The sequence below is a fragment of the Poecilia latipinna genome, unplaced genomic scaffold (genome assembly GCF_001443285.1).
Source record: "Poecilia latipinna isolate Pla-1442-1.1 unplaced genomic scaffold, P_latipinna-1.0 Scaffold97, whole genome shotgun sequence".
Classification (NCBI taxonomy): Eukaryota; Metazoa; Chordata; class Actinopteri; order Cyprinodontiformes; family Poeciliidae; genus Poecilia; species Poecilia latipinna.
This window is the reverse complement of record NW_015112713.1, coordinates 163,882-186,283: the sequence shown is the minus strand read 5'-3', so window position 1 is coordinate 186,283 and position 22,402 is coordinate 163,882. Positions and strand designations below refer to the sequence as shown.

Genomic DNA, 22,402 nt, shown 5'->3' with positions numbered 1-22,402 from the left:
ATTATAGACATGTTCTACAAATTCTATCACAACTAAACACTTTAAGGTGGGATCAGCCATTTATTGCCACCCTTTTATAATATTGCCATGATTTTCCTGCTTAGATGTGTGATGTGTTTTGCTCATTATGTGAAAGAGAAAGAACGATGACTTCCGCCAACAAATTTAGAAGCGCTCTTCTGAGGGTGAAGTTTAGAATGTTGATGTATTTCCAGAAAATGTCCAGCAGGAGGCAGCGCAAAGGCGACTAAATGACACAGGAAACAGACAGAAGCTTAGCGGAAGTACCGTGAGAGCTCGGTGATTTGTTTTTGGATGTCTGGATTAAAACTAAGAGTTTATTTTTCTTTCTAACGAATTTGTACGTTATACGACAATGAAACATGGGCAGGTAATCTTCATTTAACCTGGTAAGGTTGTATATATTAACTCATTAAAAGAATAAAGTACATAATGTCCCTACCGCTACATTAGCAGCTAATATTAGCCAATGAAGCTAACGTCAAAATTGACACTGGCTTTTGTTTTTAGCATAAACAGATTGGCTATTAACGGCATCTTGCGTGCTTTGTCATTGCACTGAAATTATTAGGCTGTCAGTTGTTATCTTTTTGCGTTACATCATTTATTGAGTTTGGGTTAAGCGTCTCTGTTTGGATTTTTTTCCCCGAAAGCGTTGTTTCACGGCTAAGCTACGATTAGCTTTAAGTAGATCAAAAAAGTAGAGGTAATTGGATGTATGGTTGTTGACAAAGCATATCAAGTAGAATTCTTTAACATTTTGGAACAAGCCATTAAAGTCGTTTATATATTACTGCTATCATTATTATTACTATAAAACCCGAACAAATACTTTTATTCCACTAATACTCTTCGTAAACATGTTTGCTGCAATCTAACTTAAACCTGACTTGTTTTATTTATATAATCATTTCTTTCTGTGATGCAGATTATAGGTGGCAGTGTCTATACAAGCTAATCCATCACATCTGTGGTATTAGACGGTCATTCAGGACTCCCAAAGTCCTTGCCCGTGGCCACCAGCATGGCTAACAGCACCCCAATAATAGTGAAGGGTCTGACCTCAGGTCCCGCAGGCAGGAGTAGTCCAGAAGGATCTCAGGTTAGTGCTTTTTCTTTTCCTGTATTTATTATATTTTTGTTTTTTTTGTTTGTTTCTGCTAATAAGAAGGCTTTTCATAGTTTGCCAAAGTATTTAATAAGAAGTAAATGAAAATGCAGACATTATTTTTTACATGGACATAAAGTGTTTTTGCTGGAATGTGAAAAAAAAAATATGCAAAGGAATAATGACCACTTTGAAGACAGGTTTTCTGTGTTTCTAAACAGAACAGCAAGTGAATCATCATTTTGCTAATCTAGAAAAAAAATATCTATGTAATGTAAGTACTGTGAATGCTACTTTTTTCTTCCAGGTCCTCAGTAAGAAGAAGCTGCAAGACCTAGTGAGAGAAATTGATCCAAATGAACAACTGGATGAAGATGTTGAGGAGGTCTGTCAGAAATTCAATGCTGCCTTTAAGGTGTACTTCGGGGTTTTGATGTGATGTTCTGTTGTGTTATTGGCACAAATAGTTTCCCCAACCTTTAAACAAATTTCACATTCCCATTAATTTTCAGGAAATTGAAGAAATTCTCTGACTACCGACATACTTGGTACTCAAACAGAGTCCTTGTTTTAAGAGATTTCTTTCATTATTGATTTAAAAATGTTTATATTTGGGATACAGCAAATAAACACATTGTATATTAACCATCAACACTTTAAATTTGTCACTGTTTTCCATGAGGACCAACCTCTGTGACAATGCTACAAAGGTTTAAATTTGGTGATGCTGTTTTCCATATCAGTGTATTTCATCACCTGTCTGCTTCTAAATCTACCAAGAGTGGAATAAATCTTTGGATTTGGATTAAGCAACAGCATCAAACATGACACCCTATTGTGTAGTTGTCTGGAAATTATCCTGATGAAGCAAACTGATACAACTGATGCCAATACATAAAAGCTGGCAGCTGTTTTGTGATATAATACACCTGCCTACTGCAAATAAGCAAACTCACAACATTTATACAGAACTTCTGTGAAGAGAAACTTTGAAAATATGTCATTTTCTGTTGTTTACTAAAGTTATTAAGCCCATTATTTGAACTGTTTTAAGAGTTTTTTTTATGTGGGATTCTTTTCAGATGCTGCTTCAAATTGCAGATGATTTCATAGAAAGCGTAGTCACAGCAGCGTGTCAGCTGGCACGTCATCGCAAATCCAATACGCTGGAGGTTAAAGATGTTCAGTTACATCTAGGTAAGTTTCTGATGGCTTTTTGGCAGAATTGCAACCCTTCATATTTTAAAAGTTCTCAGATTTTTGAACAAAAAACTTCAAAGCCATGTCATTTGCCAAATAATTTAAGGGTATTGATATTTAAATACATATTTAACGAGAAATCACTGGAATTTTTTTTTGTATTTTTAGAAATGCATTTCTAGTATAGATTTCTGTCTCAGTCAAAGGATTCTGCTGCGCTTAGATATTCATATGAAAATTAATGTATGTGTTTAAAGACCTGGGTGCTGATTGCTTTTTATATTGTTTTTCTCTAGAGCGTCAGTGGAACATGTGGATTCCAGGTTATGGATCAGATGAAATCAGACCGTTCAAGAAAGCTTGTACCACAGAGGCTCACAAACAGGTAAACAATAACAGGATTTTGTTCATTTGGGAAAATCAGAATAGTTATTTATGTACTTCAGCATATTTGTGTTTTGAGGCTAATGAATTTATCTTTGTTGTTCCAGAGAATGGCACTGATTCGCAAGACAACCAAAAAGTAGCACAAGAAAGCTAATATGTTGTACTAACTTTGTGTATTATTTTTGTTCTCTTTTTTCTGGTTAATGAAATAAAAGTGGTGATGGTGAGGGGTGTTTTTTTTTCCTTCTGAATATAAATTGTAATATTGTCTCCCTTACATTTGACTATCTTGCAAAAATCATCATATGAAAATTGGTATTCATATTTTGTTCTGTTTCATTACCACTAAGCTAAGACTGGCAGAACTCCAACTTAAAATCTTTGCCAGTAAAAAAAAAAAAAAAAGTATGGATTTTTTTTTTTAATATTGCTGTCTTTGGTTTTGCTTTTGATACTGTTGAGCATGTTTTTGTGAGTGTTACTGACTCTTCAGCCTTCTAAAAATGATTTGTAATATTTTGCCAAGGTACATGTTAAGCATGGAAGAGTTCCTCTATTTACTCACTGTACTTTGTATTCCCCTTTCCATTTTCTGACAGTTATTGAATTTTCAGTGTCTAAATAAAAGGATGCTGGTAAAAAGCAAAATGATTTTAAGTGTGAATTACATGTTAAACTAGTGCATGAGCGAAACTCTCCATAGAGAGGGAATTAGTGTATCTAAGCAGAATTCCTATTTATATGTATTTTAATTTACAAAATAATTAAAATAATAATTTAGTTGGGTTTCTGCTACCATTTAGAAGTGAGCATTTCAGTAGAGATATGATCTCTACTGAGATATTTTTATATTATAAAAATAATATGGCACTGTGTAGCAATGAATTTGTATCTGATATGAAGACGTAACAAAGGTGTTAAAGAGTCACAGTTATATAAAATCAATAAAATTTTACTTCATGAAGTTACTATAGTTTAAAGTCTAGTGTTTTCTCTTCTGGCTGTATGAAGCATAGAGTAATTCACAGCATCTTAATCTACAGCCACAATAGTGGAGCCATAATAAAGATTTCTTATGGGTATACATATAATAAATAGAAACAGCTGTTAACACCTTGCAATTCATCTTAACAAAATAAGAAGTCACCCCATTGTGTACATAAACAAGGGATATAACCCTTGATTGAGTAGAGAAAAATTGTTAGAGCAATATCCAGAGGCACCCAAGAGATTTTATTTAATATTAACAGCATCACCTGGGAATCAGTCAATTTTGTTTCACCCACTTAGGCTTAAGATGAGAAGGTGGTGTTTTTAATCTAAATAAGGACATTTGGTACCTTTTCCACTTCCTACAGCAAACAACAGAAAATGCTTAAATAGCTCCCAAAGAAAAAGAATGTATGTAGTGGAGCAGCTTCCACAACTTTTCAACCCCCTTATTAGTCACACCATCAGTGTGTTTGTGCACCAAAGAATCATTTATTGGCTGTTTTTACAAGAGTGATAGTTTCCCTTTAAAACACTAAACCCATACTTTCTTACCTCTGAGATATTTCTTGTGGGTACTCTCAGAGTGAGGAACCACTTATCCAGTGTCAGCTACAAGTCCAGATGACAAAAAGTCAATAGGAGAGAAAATGCCCACGTTTTAGATTGAATGTGTCCACAAAAGAGTCCGCTTTTTAACATCTTTTAGACTACTTATGCAAAAAGCAAACTGTAAGACCTTTATACCCTTTTGCTACTGAACTGAGGTGAACTAATGACATCATCAGTCCATTAATAGAATAGGCTGTGGGCCAAGCATATGTCAGCGAAAGAAGAAAAAACTGTCCGAAAGTACAAAACTCTTAAGAAATGGCATCATTTGCAAGAGCAAACCTTAAGATAGGTTTAATACTAAAATATAACATGCTCGACAATGATGTCCTTTGTAATATAATTTCTTTAAAGACTGACAAATAAGTGAAACTGCTAACCTTATACTTGAGAGGATGTTAAATTCAAGTACAGAAGTATTCAGACCCTGCAAGTGTTTTTACTTCTTGTTTTGTTCCAAATGGATGGACAGTAACATCTGTTTTTACAAATATAAATCTTAAAGGTGGGATGTGGACTGCATTCACCCCCAATCTGATACCTCTGAATAAAAGCAGGAGAAAGCAGAGGACTTCAGTTTTCAAATTAATAAGTAGGGTAACTAGTGTGTGTTATTAAATGTCAGTAAGAAACCAGCTGTCTTGTAATTGACATAGATGTTTGGTAGAGAATATTAGTGAGCAAACAGCATCGTGGAAACAAAGGAATACTGTTTTATTCAACATCAGTTAGACTCCACTGCACCTACCAAAACATGACAAGTCAGACAATGAGAGCATTAATGAAAGAACCAGGCAGGAAGCTCATAGTAACAGCTGTGGGAATCTGTCAATTCATGCTATTCACCAATCTGGCCTTCATTAAAAAGTGCCCAGAAGAAAATGGCATAAGAAACCTTCTTAGCAAATCAGCTCTAGAAATATAGACGCAGACACAAAGCTGCTGTGGTCAAATGAGATCAAAACAGAGCTTTATCACTTACAAGCCAAATGAACACTGCACACCATCTCCACTGTGACACCTAAAATAGTTTTAACATAATACTATGGAGGCTCTTCTTCAGTGGCTTACAGGGAACCTGTCCAGAGTAGTTGGGGCTAAACAAGAACAATCCTGAAAGAAAAAATCTGCAAAAAAAACTGAGAGTGGGATGCAGGTTTGCAATGAAGATGAGCAATAATGGCACAAACGCATCCAGAGACGCATTGGAATTATAAACAGATCAAAGCATATTAATGGGTTAGAATAGGCCTAGTCAAAGTCCTTAAATCAATCTTAGAATTTGAGGGAAAATTTGCTCTTCACAGACATGAAATAAATTTTAGCTTGTGATGGCACTGTGACAAAATATTAAATAGTCCAAGGGGTATAGAAATGTTTGCAGTTTATCGTAAATGTCAGACTGCTGGTGATGTCAGCTAAAGCAATAAATTCTAAAACCATCATTGTAGCTTTCACTGTGTTTAGATTCAATATTAAATCGTAATTTTACAAAATTGTACACAACTCCACACAATAGAAATGAAAAATATATATTTTGAGCGTCTTTTAGGGTGGTCATACATTACATCGCCACCATAAATCCAACTTGCCAGCAGGCTGTTTCAGTCCTACCAGAGCATGAGTTATAAGTCAGTCCAGTATTTACCCACAGCACTTGTTTTTGTTCTTGGTTGGGGAGCTGGCTTTAGACACACTGTTTCTTTGTAACTGCAGTGCCTGTGGGGCAATACACTTGACACCATCCCAGCCCTCCTGCAGTTCTATTTCCCCGCTCAACAGACCCTGGTAGACCCGTCGAGTGAGGAGCTCGAATGACTCCCTCACGTTTTGTCCTGTCTTTGCTGACGCCTCAACGTAGGGCATCCCCAGCTGTCCGGCCAGTTTCTGGGCCTCTTCCCGGCTCACTGCTCTCTCCTGGTGAGTGTCCCGGTCAATCTTCTGACCTACCAGGACAAACAGAACCTTCTGTGGCTGCACTCGCTGGCACACCTCAGCGTGCCACTCCTTTATATGGTCAAAGGATGACCGGCTGGTGATGTCAAACACCAGCAGGCCTCCGACTGAGTTCCGATAATAAGAACGGGTCACTGATCTGAGAAGTGAGAGAGGGGGGAGAATAAAGATAGTAAGTGAAAGATGCCCACTGGATGTTTAGCATATGAAAAACCTTTTAAATATTTCAGTACAAAGTCCAAAGTTCAGATTATCCTTCGCTTATTTCCTTCTCCACTGAACTGTGTTGTACGAGTTAAATTCTTTCAGATAAGCGGATGGAAAAAGAATCACTCTCTTTGTTGGAAACTGATAGTTGCTGTTTAACCACCAACAGGTATGTAGATCCCTCATGAGTCACCGACTGTTTTTTAGAACAGGCTTAGTAAGACATCCTTCCACTGATGCAACTTTATTACTTCATTAAACACACATCTGATTAAAAGCAACCTTATTTTTTTCCCCCATCTCTTTTTAGCTGACTGGTGGGACTGCAGAGCTGAGGTAAATACAAACAGGCACAGTGAGCAATTTGTCACAGTTCATTCATCTGGACAACATAAATAATGAATTTAGAGACAGAATGAAACGGGCTACTTCTACTTCTTGCATTAAATATGCTGAGCGAAGAGAACGGTGCCCTGTGAAAGAATTGCACTGACTGCATTTCTGTACACATTGAACACTGAGATGGTGATGGCTGAAAGCAAACACAGATGAACAGCCTAGAGGCAAGTGGAGTGGCTGGAGTAGTTTGTTTGGGCACTGTATTTGCATACACTCCTGATGTTGTATGCTGTTCATAATGAGAATAGTGTTTTCAAGGTAACCGTCTAATGAAAACAACTGCAGGGTCATGCCATCAGGCCTGATGGTTACAGAAGTTTTGTACAAGTTTAATATCTACAGCTGTTTGTTGCTTACCATCAGCAAATCCCAATGCAGAAACTTGATTAATTTAGGTATCTAGATATAACATCTTGGCTTGATTCTTTTGCTAAACAAGTATTTCAAAAACTGCTGGTCTATTCGGGTTTTCACACATAACTGTCTTGCAAGTTTGTCGTAAATGGCTTGAAAAAAGAGAAAAATGTCTACTGACCGGATGTTGTGTGTACAAAAAAAATACCTTGACAATTTCAGAGGTCAGATGAGAATGGGCAGTCTGGATTTGAAAGGTTAGAAGGGCAGCAATAGCTCAAATTACCACTTGTTACAAAGGTAGAGACTCTAGGGAGAATATCTTGTCCGATGAGGCTCAGCTGCGACATTCAGCTGGTAGGGTCAGGTTTTGGTGTAAACAACATGTAAGCGTTCATCCAACCTGCTTTGTATCAGCAGTTCACACTGAAGGTGGTGCTGTCATGCTGTGGTGGATATATTTACAAAGGTACTGTGAGTACCTTTGTAAAGGTACTAATAGACATTGTTTAAATACCACAGCCTAACTGAATATTATTGTTGACCCTGTTGACCACAGTTGGCCTATTTTCTGGTGGCTACTTCCAGCAGAATAATGCACCATGTCACAAAGCTCATCTTAGGCTGGTTTATTGAACTTTACAATGAGTTTACTGTACTCTAAAGGCCCCCATAAACTCCAGATTTCAGCCTAACAAAGGATCTTTGGAAGGTGATGAAACAGTAGATTAACATCATGAATGTGCAGGTGATAAAGCTGCAGGAACTGTGTGATGCTATCAAGACAATATCAACTAAAATCTTGGAGGAATGTTTCTGTCACCTTGTTGTAAAAAAATGCCAGAAAGAATAACCGTGGTTTAGAACAAAATGGTCTCCAACCTGGCAATGGCACAATGTACCTACTAAAGTGGCTGGTGGGTATAAGCATACAACGAACAGCGTAGAGGAACTATTGACTGAACCTTTGCACATGTTAAATTACATATCACATGATTCTTACCTGAACCTCTCCTGCCCAGCGGTGTCCCAGAACTGCAGCTTGACCCGGACCCCCGGCTCCACCTCCAGGAAGTGAACGTAAAAATCTACACCCACAGTTTGGTTGATTGACTCCAGGAACAAGTCCTCAGTGTATCGCTTCAGGAGGGACGATTTACCCACAGTGGAGTCTCCCAGCATTATGATCCTGAACTGGTACTGCCACAAAGTTAGGTCCATTGTCGCTGGTAGTAAGAAGACTAAGACATATAGAGTAGGTAGGAAAGGTTTGAAGTGCACAAATAGAATACAATAAGGTTTATGAAAGGTTAAAGAGGAGTATGGTAAACAGAGATGTCAATGTTGAAACTAGAATAGCAGAAGTGGTGTGTGCAAGAGATGATCACTCCCACATCATCTTCAAGTAGGCTGACTCCTTACCTCTGACACTCCAAGTGTTGAGAAACACCCAAACAGCCACTCCTTATTAATCTTCCAAATAATGGTGCAGTCTAAGATAATTTCCATCCCAAAATACAAAGCATTTTATAGCCAGAAAGTCTCCTTTTCATGATGGCTCATCAAAGCAAGAATGCAGGAAAATCCCCCTCAGAGATAAGCCAAGGAACACTACAGTTCTCATCTAAGCTGCTGAAGGTAAATGCTACTAGCATGTGCATAAGAGTAGTTGCGCAGGGGCGTGGACTTTTAAAGTTTGCCTGTTGATACTTGACAAAAGGAGGGGCGAAGTGCAAGGACACAGGGAGGGCCGTTTTGGAAAGGGAGGGATATATGTGGGAGGACTCTCTGAGGTAGTGCGAAACACCATGTAAAGGAAAACTACAGTTTCCTGTTGATAAAAACACATATATGTATGTCATGAAGATACATAAAAGTGAGGATGAGCATTGGATTGTCTTTGCCCACACAGTTTGCAGCTGTTTTACTCATTTTTATGATCTTGCATTTGGAGTGTACATTGCTACCAAAAAAAGGGAAGTTGATAACAATGGGGCTTTAATTCCCATGAGAAAAGCTGAGGATAAACTTGATGCTGCAAAAGGCATAAAGAGACTCAGCTCACATTTATAAGGACACTTCATTAGTGATCTTTTACAATTAATTTAATTGTAAATTTAGAAGAGTCAACAAAAATCCAAAATTCAGGTTTTCAGAAATGTTGAATATTGTCAAGGACATTACACCACAAGAGCTCACTCTAAAGAATCTGACTGTTCATGGAGTGCTACCACCAAGCATTTTTATGGAACTTAAAGCTGCTGCATGCAACTTTTTGGGGAAAAAAAAAAAAAAAATTTTACATATTTGTTGAAACTGTCACTATGTCTTGACTGTATGGTATGAGACAAATAATCTGAGAAAAAAAATCAAGCTCCTTTTCCTTTGTGGTGGATGCTCCTACCACCACCACAGTGTTAGTATTTCTTTATTTTTCTTAATTCACATTATTAGTTGTAGCTTACAGTATGTTTAAGTCAGTCATTCTATTTAGACATACATTTTCCAATGGGTGACAAATATTTAGTTAATATTTGTCAGAATGGTTTACTCACACTTGTTCTTTTGTTTGGAGTGCTGCAAATCCAGACCAGCTGGAGGAGGAAGCCTGGAGCATACCATTTCTTTTTTCTAAATGACTTGTGTGTGTGTGTGTGTGTGGGGGGGGGGATTTGGTTTAAAGCTGACTTTAGTTATTTATTTTATCACTATAAAAGTCACTTATTATTTGTGCTAAGCTAAGGTTGGTTTTCCTTTTTTTGTTTCATATATTACTTTAGCTAATTTTGTATTTTTTGTTCCTTTGTTGTGTTGTGCCTCCCTCATGTGGTAAAGATTTAGGTTACACCCCCATTTAAGCAACCTTTTGTTCTTTGTTTGCAAGTCTGTTTTGTTTGTGTTCAGTTGACCTCAGCTATATTGGGCTCAATTGTATTATTTGTCCTTTGACTTATTTTTTCATGGAAACTTTTCAAATTTTTGAACACATTTTGCCCTTGTTTAAGTCTGGTCCCTTACAGCTTTTATTGTTTTTAGTTTTCTAAAACTCTGGACGCTCCTATAAAAAGCACATATTTTTATTCTAACTTTTGTTCTTCGTTGATATGCTTACCTCTACAACCATTTGGGGGGACTAACAATGTTTCAAAAATAAAGTACTAATGGACACCATGTTGGGAAAGATGACAGCATCAGTTCATTGCACATATATTTAAAGGTTATCATAGAAGATTATGTGAGTTTATGTTATCACCACCAACAAAAAAAAAATTACTAAAGCAGTTATTCTGAGATTAAATGGAAGTTTTAGCTTAACTGCATTGATTGACATTGGCCTTGGAAACAGTTCATTTCTGAGATGTTGATTAAAGTAACTAATGTTGGCTGAAAAGGGCAAAACACATATACAACTTGTGTCACAAGAATATAACTTTATCTAAATACAGCCAGACCTATTATTCATTGTAGCTCTGGGTTTATAATTTACACACAAAAGCACTGACTTTGGTTTTACACGCCTTATCTTTGCTGTATTCTAGAAGGTTGTTATGATCTTTCTGTTTGGTTTCATTTTTGTTTTTGTTTGGAGCATCTCTTTTTTTGTTTTTTCCTTTTTGTTATATTCATTAGGTTTTGCAAATTCTGTTCTATTCCTGTATTTGTGATTTATTGAAATGTTTTGTCATATAGATTAATGCCTTTGAAAATCAGTTTCAGTATTTTTCCTTGTGTTTTGTTCTTCACTGGATTCAGATTTTTAGATCAGTGATGTTATTTTCCCCTTGGTTTGTAGTTTCTTTGTGCCTCAGTTCAGTTCAAAGAGGTAATCAGCCCTTTCCCCACAGTCTACCTGTTTACCTCCTTTTCCAGCTAAAACCTGTTAGTAATCAACCACCCGCCTCTTCCCTACACTTACTCTCCCCTGTTTTTAAACTCCTGGATCTTTTATTGTTCTTTGCTGGATTCCTCCATTATCCCATAAGTGATTATGTTTGCTGCATTGCCTGTTCCCCTGCCTGCATTCAATAACCTGTTCTCCATCCACTTATGCTATTTCTGCCCCTAAAAATGATTTAAGATAAAAATAAATTGAAATGTTCTTCAGCTGCATCTGTTTAGAAAAAAAAAATATCCTGATTTTTCTGGATTGTGGTTGTCCAAAACCGAAAAATCAAACTCAGCTGCTCATCAACATCCACTTCCAGAGTTTTGCAAATGTTGCAGTTGCAATAAGTTTCCCAGAAATAAAAGAGAAAAATTGTGGAATAAGAAAAATAGCAGTTGTACTTGTCACTGATCATTTCATGGTGTCTACAGTGATAAAATATTGCAGTGTTAATAGACATTAGCTTCAACACTCATTGCTCTTTTAATTCAGTTATATGCCTATCCATTTATTAAGCAATTAAGCTCTAAATGTATAGCTACATCCATCCTGGTTATTAGTTTATCCAAAGGTCAATTAGGCTTATATTTTATAAAATTTGCATTAAATTCTTATCTGTAACCATGATATAATCATATTGTAACTTGCAAATGATAAAAGCAGGCACAATTTTAAGTTATTGGGATTATAATTAAAAGTTGTTGAGGTCATCTTTAAACTTCAGATCAACTTTAGAAGTTCATATGCGGAGGAGAACAAAATAAATGCAAATGTGCAGACATGTTTATAACTCAGGGATAAATTATACAAAAGCTATTTTTTCAGTACCAGCACATAAATGTAATAGTGAAAATTAACATCTTGAAATAAATTATTTACTCGCTGAATTCCATCCCCGGTTTATAACATAAAGATACTAAATTTTTTGTCCTATTCGAACCAAATTTATCACAGCTTCCTAAGAAACTTCTTATTTCTTAGTGGCTTTGAATAAAAGTACGGCTAAATCCGGGTAATGAAGTTATTTCTCCTTTCTTTGTCACTATAGCCTCAAACAAGCTTGATAAACTAAATAGAGGAGATCCCAACCACACCCAGTTACATCATTCCAGAAATTACATTTTGAAATAATTCATTAGGAAAATGTTTATTGATCCCAAAGAGGGAAAATACATCAAGATCAGATCTGCTGAACTCCTGCTGAAAATGCTGAAAAGCACATAGAGCAGGAAAGAAGCATGTAAACTATAGTAAGCTGGGAAAGAACAGTAGAAAATTAGTAAAAATATAATAATTCTCCTTGAACTCATCAAGCAAAAATCCTATAAATCATAACCCAGCAGATGGCGGTCGTCCATATAGCAACCAGTAGTATGTAAAGTTTTCATTTAGAATGTCACCATTTACAAAAAAAAAGGTCTTATGCTCATTGAGCCAAACTCTCCATTAGCTTATCTTCTTTTGATTCATACCTATTTTGATTAAGTGACTCGAACTATGCTCTCCTCAGATCCAATCACATCCACCATGTGTCGTACATCAGGTGATACCAGTCCCACACACTTACAGTGAGAGGTCTGACCTATCGCGCTGAAGGTGATTCAATGTTACAGGGGTATGGAGCCATTGAAATTTCTGTGATAACAAAATATGGCATGTAGTGCTAAACTCAAAACTGGCTTCAAAGAATATTAGCATTTAAACAGTGTTTATTTCTGAGCTCTTCCTGTGAAATTGCGCATATAGCAGTAAAGGATGACTTTCAGAATATTTTACCAAACAAATCATGGCAAAACGTATTGCTTTCAGAAGGGATAGCAATGTTTCATAGGAGGACCTTTCCTGGACCTGGACTTGGCATCTACATCATTTTACTACAGTTTTACCCTTAGAAATAAAACACAACTGATTATGTGTAGGACAGTTAGCTGTATGTATTCATTTGCGCCAAGACTGATGGAATTCATAGTGGCTGAAATTAGCGCTAAGTTCATAGCTGATACCAACATATATGGTTCCCGTGCTAATGTAACCCATAGCCACAGTTCCATTATGGAGTGTGTGTTGGCTCCTCCTAATAGAGTATTTTGGTGACAGTTGAAAAACGGGTTGGTTCTTCACGTCAGATCGACACATGTCAGAACCAGAGCATAAATTACAACATCTGTCTGAATGCTGCTGTTTTGCCCCTCACTCTGATGAATTAAAGGGAGGTTAAACAGCCCTTTTAAATCTTTGGGTCCAGATCAGTGGGCTTCCAAGCTTCTGTCCTTTAAAACATTTCTCTTACTTCCTCACAGGAAGAAAATGCCTCATAGATTTGATCCGTATGAACTATAATCAAGACTTTGCTATCACTACCTTCTTCTTGGGTGACCATTGTTTTATGGACCACTGCCTGTTTTCTTTCTTTCAATTTTATTTTACTGTTTGTGGTAGTGAAAATGACTGTTGTAAGCAATAATCCCAAAGTAGAAGTTAAAAGGAAAAGTTGTAAAAATTGTGATGTGTGCCTTCTAGAACTGCTTTAGCTAAACAGCAAAAGTCAATTTTACTTAGTTATTGATTTGAGGTCCACAATAATTTTTTACCATTTAAAAAAGCAAAGGCCACCAGACAGGTAGCTCTGGGGTTTTCCTACGGCCTTTCCAAGACGTAGATGGAGCAGAGAGTTTCATGGGGCAAAATGTAAAATCTGAATGAAATTCCAAGAAAATAACAATTACCTGAAACATCAGGGAGAGTATTAAGGAAATGATTACAACATGATTAATTTCACCACATGCATATGGCTAAACCATGCAGGTACATGGTGGCATCTGTAAGATTTTTCCATTACTCATATTTCATAACAGCAGGAAAAAAAGACCTTTATTTAGTATGATCTCCTCAATGACCTCCACTCTTTCTTCTTAAAAAAATGAAGTCCTTTTTTTCAAAGTGGTACTTGAGCTCTGAATTTACCTTTAATGACAGAAGATTTCAGTGAGCCAAAGCAGTTTGGAGAAGTGGTTCTTGTTTTGTACAATATAAACAGTTTCTGAACAATGCCTGGAAAGGATATAAAACTCTAAAATATGTTTCCATGTTTAAATAGTATGTTTTATAAATAGATTGTTGTTCATAGTGATACTAAAACCTTTAGAGACATGTTTTAGTGTTTAACTGAAGTCTGTGTCTGTCTCTCTTCAACAAATTCTTCATCACTTTATAGTTTTCCTCCAACAACAATAAATCACTATGAATGAACATGTTGGATTCTGAAATTACATTGATTGGTGATCATGAAAGGTTTAAAAACAATCTTAAAAATCTATAATGCAATTATGAAATAATATTGAATTCAATTTGAGTTGATTTCACGTAGTGTAGACTGTTATTATTCGTTTTAACATTCTTTGAAAATATACTTATTGATTTATACTTTTGACTTGCATTTGTGCGTTGTAGGCTTTTCTGTGGTGTTTTTTTAATGTCTGTAATATCGGAATTTTTCTGTAATGCTTGTAGTGTAGACCACATGAATAACTCTGCTGTGGTAGCAACTAATGGGGATCCTTAAATAAACTAAACTTAGCTACACAGTTGGATTTGAAATGGTTGCCCTCTTTCCAAATCTCACACTCCCTCCCATTTATCCCAGGCTGTGCTCTGGCATGTCATTCACCTGTCAAGATCAAATAGAACGCCAAGCCTTCCCTGCTGACATAATGTAATATGAGCACAGTGTGAAAAAGAAGACAGCATACCACAGGGTGTTTGGTTTCTGGGTTAAGTTCAGTGGATTTGGCATCTGTAAACAACAAGCGAAAGTGAGATCAACTCTGTTTCCCAACAGCTTCTCAGTGTTTTCCCCCCACTAATGAATTTTTAAAAAGTAGAACAAAAGGTTTACTTTATAACTTTTCCTTCACCTGGTCTTCGCCTCACCTTCCCAATCTAACAATGTTGTGCGCGAACTCTCCCACTGCCAGCTGCATGCCCGAACAGACCCCTGCACAAAAGCAAATACAGCAAGATTCAATGATAACTAGGAGGATCTAAATTAAAATAAAAATAATAATAAAAAAAAACGATCTGCACAGTGTAAATGGCTCTGATGTGTGGTACAACTTTATTTACTTATAGTTGTACACTAACAGGAAAAATGTATTTTTCTTCATAGCTTCTTAGATGGTTGAACAACTTTAAACTCTTCAAGTGAAGACAAGCATATTTATGTCATTAGAGAATAAATGCATTAATGTCAAAGGGAAAAGTGATTTTAAATGTTGTGTAAATATGAAAATCAATGTATCTGAACCCCAGATGTATATTCGTTAATAGAAATACCTTTCCAGTTTATCTGTGCATGGTTATGTAGAGTGCACCTAGTCGGATTATGTTGGATGGGTATATGAATAACACATAATTATCTTTCCTGAACAAAATTCAAGATGACTGTATTTTAGTGAGTGCAGAAGTTGTCTAGCATTTGGAAGTTTGTGGATGTGCCTTTAGGCAAGGCACTTCATCCTAAGTTCCCTACCGAGCTGAATGTTGGTGTGTAAATGTAGAATAAATTCTGTCCACTTACCATTTATTTTTTTATGAACAAGTTTTCCATTCAGTGCATAGGTGTCAAAATAATATCCAAACCATGCATATGTAGCAGTCTGGTGTGAACAGTTGTTCAAAAGTTGTTGTCTTGTATGTTCATGAGTGTTAATGGTGCAACAGTAAAATTATTTTTCCCTTTTTACTTTTTACCTGGAAATAAGGTTTCCCAAGTAAAACGCTGGAAGCAAGAATACCGATTCTGAATGAAAATGTCAGCCGTCCTTGAGCAGTCCTGAACTCAGTTTCTGTGAAACTTAGTCGAAAATACTGTTTTTTGTTTCTTTATAGAACTTTTTGCTGTTTGCAACTAATGAAATCAATGGGTCGCATAATACATGTAAAATATTTAGTGTAAAATAACTGAAGGAAACATATTCTTTTTGGCTCCTATTGATGATAGTATGTGGTGTCACAACAAACTACAAATCCCACTTGTTTTCAGAAATGCAACCACGAGACATTCAACTCAGTCTCAAATCTGAGATCTAATGTCTGAGTACGTCATGAATATTAACCACATGTCTTAATATTTATGACAACCGAAAAGGAAAAAAAAAAAAAAAAGATTAATTAAAATAAAAAGGACCAGTATCTTTGCTAAAACATTAAAGAATTGATTTTACTTTTGGAGGAAACTGCAGTGATCAACCTGCTCATGAAAATGGACATTATATGACACTGGCTATATGTTACTGATATTAGCTAAGAAGGTAATACTTTAAAAAAAAAAACAAAAACAAAAAAAACACTGTAGTTACTTACCCCTGCAGGTGCTTGGTTCTTATCACAGTTATTTCTAGAATGGTATTTTAGAAAATTATGCAACAGGAGCACCTGGACTACCCCAGAGTGAAAGGTCATACAGTCTGTAAAAGAAGTGTTCAAATCAGGCAGTACTGTCTGATGCATTTTAACAATCCTCCATCTCTTGTCACATTTTTAAGATAATTTTTTTTGTTTTCACAACCATTCTACTGGAACTGTTATCAGTGACAAAAATGAGATTTTTGTCAGGATAATGTTGATCTGTGGCTTGCAGGTCACAGTACGGGTGAGTGGGTTTTCTCTGTAGTGGGTGACATGTTGTGATTGCATTTGGAGCAAAGTTTAGCTGCTGTGGAAGTGAAGAGTGAGTTGCTTCAGTTGAATAGTATTTTCACACAGGCCTTAGCCTATGTGCACACTAAAGTTGTATTGACAGAGCCAGTGAATGGTTTGGGTCAAAATCTTGATTTTCTTTACACATATGTTCAGCTTTCACTCAGTACAAGATCTGTTTAACTGTTACTTTTCTTAAATCACTCTTTTAGGCTAATCAAGCCTCACAATTTCCATAAGAATATGAACTCTGGTCATTTATAAATAATATCATAAATGGTATTAAATGTAATTTGTGGTAAAACAAAATACTTAGTGTTGCTGACAAGCCACTGTGTGATGTTGCCACAGGAGCTGAATCTGATATTATTTCACTGCAGATGAGATACTACCTGCTGAAGGATAGACACTCTACAAGATTTCTATTTTAGGCTCTTAAAGGAGTACAGCAAATACTCCTTTAAGAGATAGTGACATTAAGGAGTCAATAAGATGTCAGACTGCTCAAATGGGACTCGATGCTGTCAGTCAGAATCTTGCACAAGCTATTTTCATTTCTGAGTAACAAATAAGAAATAAGATCAAGGCGAATGGGTTTGACATTGCGCTACTGCAGAGTTCAGGTTTTTCAACAAAACAGATGGGAATGAGAGGGGGCCTTAAGGTTAACTTGTGCTGTAAAATTTCTCATTCTCTATGCTGTGAAGAGAGGATGGGAGGATGAATGTCATCTAAAAGATGAGTGAATTGCTGAACCTCAGTAAATTAGATTATCAGTGAAGCTTGCATTGATTTATTGGACAAGGTTATTTGGCTTAATTAGAATGTTTATGGCTTGCGGCTAATAAAATTCCAATACGATGCTTGTCAATAAACAATAGAGCTTCGGAGCGTGACGTCACTGCTCTAGTCGGAGGGGTATCAGCGCCATCTTTGTTGCCAACAACAAAAACAACTGTCTGACAGATATTTTAGCTATGGCACAAACTTGCTGCGTTATTGGGTGTAATGTCCGATCACACGACTAAAAAGATAAAAAGATGTAAAACGGACTTTTGTTTCAGTATTTTCCTGCTTGGAAACAACGCGAGGAGGCTAAGCTATCGGAGCTAACGAAAAGAAGACAAATGTCCTGGTGTCAGTGGTTGAGACGTCCTGATATTACGTTCTCCAACATCCCCAGATACCTACAAGTTTGCTCCAGACATTTCCATTCTGGTGAGTGTCTAAATTCGCTTTGTTGGTGTTGTGTCATAATTTATTTGCTATGATTTTGTCCGGGTGTTCTCATGTTCCGTTTATGTTGAGTTCATTTAAGTGGGTCAACCTTGTTTAGGTCGGGCTAATATTGTTTATGTAGCATAGTCCGAGTTTTGTCAGTGGACATCGAGGTTATTACATTTTTGTGAAGTAAACTATTTTACTAGTGTTATCAAATTTACAATATTCATACTGATGTGTGTTCTGATATGTCCTCTTGAAGCCAAACCGACGTATGAAATTGATTAGCTCAATCCAGACTGGGTTCCAGTGCTGAATAGGGGTCACTGCGAGGTAAACGCCACAACATCGGACCGACATGATAAAAATGAATTAAATTGAGTTGAATTGATAAATAACAGGTTGTTTCATCACGCAAAATAGATTTTGGATTTCAAATTCAAGTAAGCTGCTTAATTTTGGGGTTTTTGTTAGGTTGGGTCATTTTTGACCCGTAGGAAAAGGGGAGTAAACAGAATGTTAAGATCGTACGAGGGTTAAATTCAAATATTTGAAGAAGTTACTAGCAAGTAAATGAAATCTTCTGAATGTAAATCCACCATCAAAGTGTCTTTTAGATTATAAAAAACTAAAGACTGAGAGGTTGTGGCTTCAAGTTGTCTCTAATTTCACGCCTGACAGTTCAGTAGACTTGGTTCGATTAGGGACCAGAATTGCAACATTCGTTACATTTTCACACTGAAATGTGTCTAATGATCCAAACCCTTTGAAAAATCTATTTGCACCTCCTCACTTGTGGGGGCGCTGCATCAAAAACCACAGAAAGGAGCAACACTAAAACCTTCGGAGAAGCGCAACTTCCTTTATCACAAAAAGTTAACAAAAATGAAATGGCATCAGATTTTTGCAGTCGTAGGAATTCTCTTTTGTCTTTGATGAAAGGTGACAAGTCTTCTGCTGACGCTAGACTCTCACATTTGTTTTGGTTATATTTACCCAGAATGCTCTGCGCTATAGTCTGCTTCCTACATTTGGAGTCGCCTTCGATCCGCTTGCATCCACATATGCATTCAAACTGCACCAGAGTTCACTTTAATCAAACTGAGACTTAGATTTTTAGGGGGACCAGAGTTTGGTTACAGATTCTCACCTTCCCAAACTGCAGCTTGATTAAAGTGGACTAAGCAGGGTGGCTGTGAATGCAACCCTAGTCTAAACTGTTGCATTTGTCAGTGATTTTTGTTTCCCTTGAAATCTATGACTTTCCAGAGCCCCAGAATCAGTTTGTCATGCAAATAATTGACATGTTTAAAACCTCATCCTGACCACCCACCGCATATAAGACCCTTGCAGTAAGAAACACTGTTGACATCTAATCAGAAATGACAATGCGATGAGTATTACAGTAAGGATGGTCTTTTACCTTGAGAAGTGAACATCCTTTGTGTATAACAACTCCCAGTGGTGAAACTGAAATAAAACTGTCACATAATCAAGAAATATTTGTGTCCAACTGCAAAAACATGTGGCAAGAGAAAAAAAATGATGCACCTTTCAGCCAATTTGTTCCATTTCTGGAGCATTTTTCCTGGGGCTCATTTCCACAGGGATGTTCAGACACAAATTATTAAGAACCCTCTGATCATCCTGCAGCAGCAACACTCTACAAGCTGAGGAGACACCATGGACACAGATTACCTGCAAGGAGTGTTCTTTACAGTATTAATAAACAAATTATGTAACTATAATGCAGCCTGTCAGGTTAATTGGTTTATTAAACTTTCACTCACAGTGCCTTGTAAAAGTATTTCAATCCCTTTCAACTTTATTTCACATATGTCATTTTGGAACCTTGAGTCATGAGTTAAATCATCAAATAATGATTAGCACATAATTATGCATACTTTTCAAAATGGTGTTATTCCAAATAAAATCTTAGAAATATGGTTTGTCTTTGTATTTATCTCCGTCTACTCTTATGCCCCAGTAAGATCAGATCCAATCAAAGGCATTTAGGCATCAGGTTAACTACTGCAAAGCAGCACCAGTTCTACTTAAGCAGAAAGGAGCTAGAGGAAGATTAATCCAGTGCAACACAGTCTATCAAAACATTGCACTTTTAAACTTTGCATAAGTTTAAAAGTGCAAAGTTTAGTTTTACTCCCAAAATATGTTATGTAAAACTTAGACGCACTATTTCAATACCATTTCAAGAAAACAAAACACCAAAACACATTACAAAATATCAGAAAAATATGAGCATTACAATGGAAACTGATCATTCTCATCTTAAATGATTACACCCAATGTGCGGTTGCTGGAACCCTACCTGTGATTTCAAGCTGACATGGATGCTGCAGAAATTCCCCATCTCCACTTTGAACTGGAAGCGTCAAAACGTCTTTGTAATGACATGCTCTCAATGTGCCCCACTGCTTCTCCCAGCTGAGCTGCTAACACAAAACAACAGTTTAAGCCACAGATATGCAAGGAACACAGATGCTTTATTAGATCTTCCTACTGATTTGAAGACAACAGAATGCAGTTTCAGGCACTGGAACCATAATGCTGTCGGAGGAGGTTTGACGTATGCTCTATGAAGAGAACTGCCACAGGCAGGCTAATTATCTGACTTGGTTTATGAGAGTGTAATGCTTCTCTGGTGCAGTTTTTAAAGTTGAAGTCAATTTTACAGTGCATTCCATGAAACAAACAGTTGATGCAAAACACTAAGAGTTAATATAAGTTAATATAAATCAGGTATATTGTGTGCTTCTTTTTCTTCTTTCACATTGCTGTAAACATGGCCAACCTGAAAGAAAAGGGTTACTTTACAGCTTCCCTTCAACAAATCCATTATTATACCCTCCGATTTTGCTTGAGTCTCTTGAAAATGACTTTTGTTGTTCTGCTTCACTGACACATCCATTTGTGCAGGTACAATGGTTTCAAGCCCCTTTTGCTGAATGCTGCAGATATCTTCCATCGCTCCAGGCAGCATACTCGCTTTCATATTTGATTGAAAACCTCGATTTCTCTAACTCGCTAAAAACAACATCCTAGTATCAAATCATAGAGTGAACCAAGGGAGTAGACTGTAAATGTGACATTTTGACTTGGCAAAACTGTGGTGGGTTTCTGCTCAATGTCGAGGGTAAAAAATGTTGGCCATCAGAAATGATGAAGCCCCATTTACTGAAAACCACTTGCCTCTACTACACACACTAAAGACAACACATCATTATCATCTGCTAAAATCCATGCTTGCTTTGTGACCTGCTCCAGAATGACATCTAATGGTGGCTACCGCTAAAATACATAAACGTTCAGAAGGGTTTGGAAAAGTAAACCAAGCAAACCATGTCAAAAGGATGCAGATGACAGGACTGATGTATATGCACTTACATATAAGAGGAATGTTTAATTATTGGAACCGCTAAAAAGCAATACTTGTTTCCATAGTTAATATACCTGGTTGGTCCCATTATCAAGACCAATCAATTATCCTGCAGTATACAAATCATACATTCATTCATTATCAAATAATTGCAATTCATTGTAAATTAGATGCTAATAACATTCAGGGAAGATGAAAATGATGAGACCCAACAATGCAGCTATAAAGCTACAATCAAAGACAAGCCTTTAATGTATGTTCATGTACACTTGATACAAGAAGTGCATAAGAACACTTGTACACTCTCCATTTTATCATGTTTGTAAAGTATAACCCTGTTTATTGTTGTTTTCTGACAAACAGAAAAACTGACTGTCTTGTTTTGGAGTAACAGTTTGATTCCTCCAGTTTCAAGCATATAGACATATTGTTACCTTTCCTTAATTTCTCAGTCAAGGACAAATTTGTTTTCTTTCCAGTTGCACGAGTATGGTGAGAATCATAAAAGCTATTTCAATCTGTGATTTCCTAAATTACTATAAATAAAAACACTTTACATGCCTCCTCATAATTTTTTTTTATTGGTCATATGTAATATTCTAATTCCCTATTAAAATTATTATTTTTTTGTTTTAATTGGCTATAAACTTTTATGATCATAAGTAACATAAATAAATGCTTGAAATTCATCCTCCTGAATGTAAAGAATCTTTATGATTTTAACTTGAATTGAATGATTGAAAAAACTTATGTGATTAGTTTCTAATTCGATACAACTGTAAACATTTTTTTTTTTACTTTATTTGCTCTTTGTACATTCAAGCTACCTTACCACCAGATGGCTCTAGTGTTCCATGTAGTTTTCTGCAGCCAAACAGAACAATATTTAGAAATAATGAGACCTCTGAGTTTATGAGAGAAAACATGCCACCAGGGTGTGGAAATACGCAGATTAATACAAATAAAA

At 36.4% G+C, this 22,402-nt stretch overlaps 2 protein-coding genes and 1 long non-coding RNA gene across 7 annotated transcripts; 1 reads left to right on the top strand and 2 right to left on the bottom strand.

Moving 5' to 3' along the window:
• The first annotated feature begins 250 nt into the window (after nucleotides 1-250).
• taf12 (TAF12 RNA polymerase II, TATA box binding protein (TBP)-associated factor) lies at nucleotides 251-2,943 on the top strand. 2 transcript variants are annotated; one of them, XM_015026177.1, is made up of 6 exons: nucleotides 251-391; nucleotides 950-1,123; nucleotides 1,437-1,514; nucleotides 2,212-2,326; nucleotides 2,626-2,714; nucleotides 2,821-2,943. In XM_015026177.1, exons 2-6 carry the CDS (start codon nucleotides 1,046-1,048, stop codon nucleotides 2,854-2,856), a joined length of 396 nt encoding a protein of 131 aa, XP_014881663.1. In that variant the 5' UTR covers nucleotides 251-391; nucleotides 950-1,045; the 3' UTR covers nucleotides 2,857-2,943. The 2 variants fall into 2 exon arrangements, with proteins under 2 accessions (XP_014881663.1, XP_014881652.1); XM_015026166.1 differs by having other exon boundaries at nucleotides 251-410.
• Nucleotides 2,944-5,008: 2,065 nt separating this feature from the next.
• Nucleotides 5,009-9,827, bottom strand: rab42b (RAB42, member RAS oncogene family). Of its 4 annotated transcripts, none has more exons than XM_015026126.1 (3): nucleotides 9,790-9,827; nucleotides 8,238-8,475; nucleotides 5,009-6,413 (listed from the first exon to the last, which is right to left on the bottom strand). In XM_015026126.1, exons 2-3 carry the CDS (start codon nucleotides 8,453-8,455, stop codon nucleotides 5,963-5,965), a joined length of 669 nt encoding a protein of 222 aa, XP_014881612.1. In that variant the 5' UTR covers nucleotides 8,456-8,475; nucleotides 9,790-9,827; the 3' UTR covers nucleotides 5,009-5,962. The 4 variants fall into 4 exon arrangements, with proteins under 4 accessions (XP_014881612.1, XP_014881630.1, XP_014881625.1 ...); XM_015026144.1 differs by having other exon boundaries at nucleotides 8,238-8,460; nucleotides 9,790-9,821; XM_015026139.1 differs by lacking the exon at nucleotides 9,790-9,827 and adding an exon at nucleotides 8,657-9,114.
• A 74-nt stretch (nucleotides 9,828-9,901) lies between these two features.
• On the bottom strand, nucleotides 9,902-20,482 carry LOC106942813 (uncharacterized). The gene is made up of 3 exons (XR_001423729.1): nucleotides 20,368-20,482; nucleotides 15,051-15,114; nucleotides 9,902-14,913 (listed from the first exon to the last, which is right to left on the bottom strand). It is a non-coding gene; the product is annotated as an uncharacterized LOC106942813 (long non-coding RNA).
• Between the last annotated feature and the right edge of the window lie 1,920 nt (nucleotides 20,483-22,402).